Below are 3,778 nucleotides of genomic sequence, written 5' to 3'. Positions count from 1 at the left end.
CCTTTGCAAACACACACTCCACATGCAAACAGTTTGCAAACAACATATTTGCACAGAATCCGGTAATATGACTCGACCCTGTCAGTCGACGTGTTGGCTTAGCTTCTGAAAACGTCTTCACACCTTCTGTTTGTCAACAGGTGCATGTCGCCTGAGAGGAGAGGGGGCGGGGCAGCTCTATGTCCCGTTTGTCTCAGGGCGGTGCAGTCGCACACCAAATCAGATCCCTACATTTAAGAGTCAGTCTCAATGATGGCTTAAGTACAGATGGATCAGAACAAACCGGGCTCACTCTTTAAATTGATCATGGATTAGACTTCAGCCAACCTGAATAAATACACAGCATCAGGTCAAGTCGCTTTGTTGAAATGTACTTTAAAAAGCTGACTCTTCAACCTCCTGCCAAGTTTTATTCCCCCTAATTTTATTATCATCAGTTACTTCAGATCCAAGTGTGTTTATATATTTGTGTTTTTGTACAGTCAGTTTGTCGTCTCCTCACCAGCTGCGGCTCCTCCAGGTCATATTTGCGTATGGAGGACATGAACTGTAGATGTTTGTTCTGCTCCTCCAGGGTGACCACCTCCTGCTCCCGATCCTGCAGCCGCTGCTGAGCACCAGCCAGCTCGTCCCTCAACCACTGGTTCTCCTGACACAGACGACGCACCTGAGGAGAAAAGAGAGGAAGAGGAAGGTCGAGCATAGAAGTGGGGGAAATAGAAACAGGAAGGGAATAAAAAGTAGAAATAGCAACAGAGGGAGGATGACAGCAGAGAGGAACAGATGAGGAGGAGAGGGATGAGTAGTTTGTCGGATGATCAACATTCCCTTAAAGCTGAAGAGAAAACTTGACAGACGTCTTCTTATTCTTCTCCTTCTTTAAAATCCTGCAGAAACTAACCTGAGCACGCAGCTTCTGTTTCTCCGCCTCGAGAGAACCCAGGTGAGCCGATAACGCCATCATCACCTGGAGGGACGAGACGCTCGTTACAGAAATACCCTCAGATGGAAAAAAAGGAATAAAGAAAGCTTTTCTCTCCAACAATACAATGATGAAGAACGAGACTTTAGAGCTTATCTACAACATGCTTATTGTATGCATGTTCATTTCTGCACCCTTTTGCTTTTAATGCACCTTCTTTAACGTCATGTTTCTTCTTTTCTGTGCAGGATAATTCAGCTTTAAGACATATTTATATTATTTCTGAGCTAGTCTTCCTTTGAGCCAAATGTAAACGTGTTTCTTTTGTGGGAAAAGGTTGCATGTTTGAATGAGTCATGTTTCTTGATGTCAGATAATGTAAGTCTTCTGTCTGCTTTGGCCGGACAAATATAATGCTTGTGACAATTAGTATGCAGAGCAAGAATCCAAAACAAGAAGCTAAAAGAGGCTATATTGCTCCAAAAAGCTGCAGTCAGTGATAATTCTCTGTACGTTTCCCGACACTCCCAATAATACATTTTTAGAGATGCTACATGTTAGTAGTACTCTAAAAAAGAGGATAAACACATTCTTGTTTCCTCTTCTGTTCTCACCTGGGCCTCACTCAGCCCCAGCTCTATCCTCTCCAGTGATTGGCGGATGATGCTGGTCTTCTCCTGCTCCACGCTGCCGCTCTCCACCGCCGTCCGGCTCTCTACCGGCTCCTGAAGGCTCTCCAGCAGGCTGCAGTTCTCCCCTCTCAGCGCCTCCAGACCTGCGATCACCTGCTGCGTGCTGCACAGAATCTCGTCTGCCGACAACATGGTTTCCTTTTCTGAGGTTCCTCGTCTCGCAACAACTGACCTGGGAACACCCCCAAAAAGAGAAAACATGAAGGGTAAAAACAAAGTGATTAGGAGTTCTCCTCGTGTTCATGAAGGGTCAGAAGTACATAAATAACTAAGAGCAGCAGCAGGGTTTGTTGCAGTAATATAATAATCATACTAGCTGCCAGTCGTTGAGGTATCAGTTAAAAGTAACAGAATCATTAAGAGCGTGGGTTGAAGCTGTAGAAGAACAATAACAGTCAAAGTGACATTAGAAGTAGAAAGTAGTAACAGAGCTGTGGATAATCATTTGAACTGTCAGCACAACACATACTGGTTTTCAGCTTCCTGTTTTTTGTCTGTTCGAAACAAAAAGTCTGAAAGCTGAAGTTAGCATGAAGAGCTAAACACAGAAGTATTTCATTACATACAGTAACATGCAGACAGTTCACTCGTGCAAATTCACTTTTTCAACCATAAATATGCAAACGAGGGAACAAAAAAATAACAAAATGAATACGAGAAGACAAATCTGTCAACCCTCGATGTAGAGGAAGGTTGTCACATACAGTATTTTGAATTTTCTCTCTTTTTCAGTCCTTACAGTCGACTGAGGGTAACATTACACCTTTAAATTACAGGGACCATATACTGTGATGAATGAATGAGTGAATATTTTACAATTGGTCCATTCATTAAAGAATAAGAAGACCACTTTACATGTTTACACTGGTCCATGTCACCATAAAATTCAAACAATTTAAAGACTAAAAAAATAATAACAGGCTTATTTCTGCCCATCATATACAACATTAATATAACCCAGAACATCAGCGATACAAAACAGAAGAAAACAAGAGCAGATCGACTCCAAATGAATCCTTAATTCTTCATTATTTTATGTGTTTTATCATTTAGTAATCTACATCACATTTTAATGAAATACTGCATCACAGTGCCTCGGCTTTTTTGTTCTTCTTGAACATTTTTTTTTGGTGCAAATAACCTGAACAGTCTTTTATTTTATTTGACCTCTGTCCCTTTATCCTTGAAAGAGCAGCTGATTTATTCACATTATTTTGTTGACCCTGTGCAGAACTCAATCACTAGTTTGACTCACATCTGTATTTACAGTGGTCCTCCCTCCACATGTTTCCTCTTTGATTAACTAAAATGCCAAAATACCAACAGGGACACTTTTATTTCTAGTTTTAAATACTATTTCTAAAATATCTAAAACATGAAGTGTGGCAGACATTATGAATAATGGATTAGTATGTTAATAGTTCCCAGCTCTGGTTCTTGGAGTTTAATGTGACTCTGAGTGCAACAGGCCAGAAGGTGAAAGGAATTATTATTATTATTATCGTGTTTTTTTTAATGCTAATAGAATAAAAAAACACAAAACGATGTCTGCTGAATTTATCTGTCTGATAATTTAAGTGAGAGTTTTAAAAACATGTCAACACGTTTGTTTTGGTAGGACAGGATGTAAACACAGACAGACACATCAACACTAAGTGTATTTATAGCCTACCTGCTAAGGCTCCGGCGGCGTGGTTCCGTCTTATTCTCCAAACTGACCGGATGTTTTTATATTTTCATTTAAAAAGTGGAACCGGTAGTTTACGGCTCCACATGTCGGCTCTCGACGTGTCTCTGTTTCTGAATCGTTACTGAACAGGTGGGACGGTAAAAAAAAAAAAAGTAGAAGCTGTAAATGATTCACCTGCTGCCTCCTCGGCTCTCAGCTCCTCCTGTCATCACAGAGGCTTTAGCTTCAAGCTGGAGGCAGTAACATCCGACATCCGGTTCTCGCCTTCAAAGTAAAAGCCTAATATAGGCCATCAATGTGCGTACTAATGATCACGGGACATATTTATTATGTTTCTATTTGTTTTGTTTTAGTTGTAAAGAGACGATTTACAGTATAAAACATATAATTTGCCATTTTGCCAATAAAGGTAGTTTTCATCTGGCAGGTAACCATTAAAAACATTAAAAACACGTGATAATAAAACAGCATTAA

The 3,778-nt window shown here is 40.4% G+C and overlaps 1 protein-coding gene across 1 annotated transcript in view; it reads right to left on the bottom strand.

The window, feature by feature from the left end:
* Nucleotides 1–3,515, bottom strand: part of klc3 (kinesin light chain 3) — an 11,295-nt gene extending 7,780 nt beyond the window's left edge. Inside the window, exons 1-4 of the mRNA XM_065960295.1 lie at nt 3,287–3,515; nt 1,537–1,786; nt 902–967; nt 503–667 (exon numbers count right to left, since the gene is read on the bottom strand). Of these exons, the coding sequence (XP_065816367.1) occupies nt 503–667; nt 902–967; nt 1,537–1,746 (441 nt within the window). The 5' untranslated portion in view covers nt 1,747–1,786; nt 3,287–3,515. The remainder of the gene's footprint in view (nt 1–502; nt 668–901; nt 968–1,536; nt 1,787–3,286) is intronic.
* Between the last annotated feature and the right edge of the window lie 263 nt (nt 3,516–3,778).

Source organism: Labrus bergylta, chromosome 11, assembly GCF_963930695.1.
Source record: "Labrus bergylta chromosome 11, fLabBer1.1, whole genome shotgun sequence".
NCBI classification, from domain to species: Eukaryota; Metazoa; Chordata; class Actinopteri; order Labriformes; family Labridae; genus Labrus; species Labrus bergylta.
The sequence above is the reverse complement of the archived record's forward strand: the minus strand, read 5'-3'. Positions and strand labels throughout refer to the sequence as shown.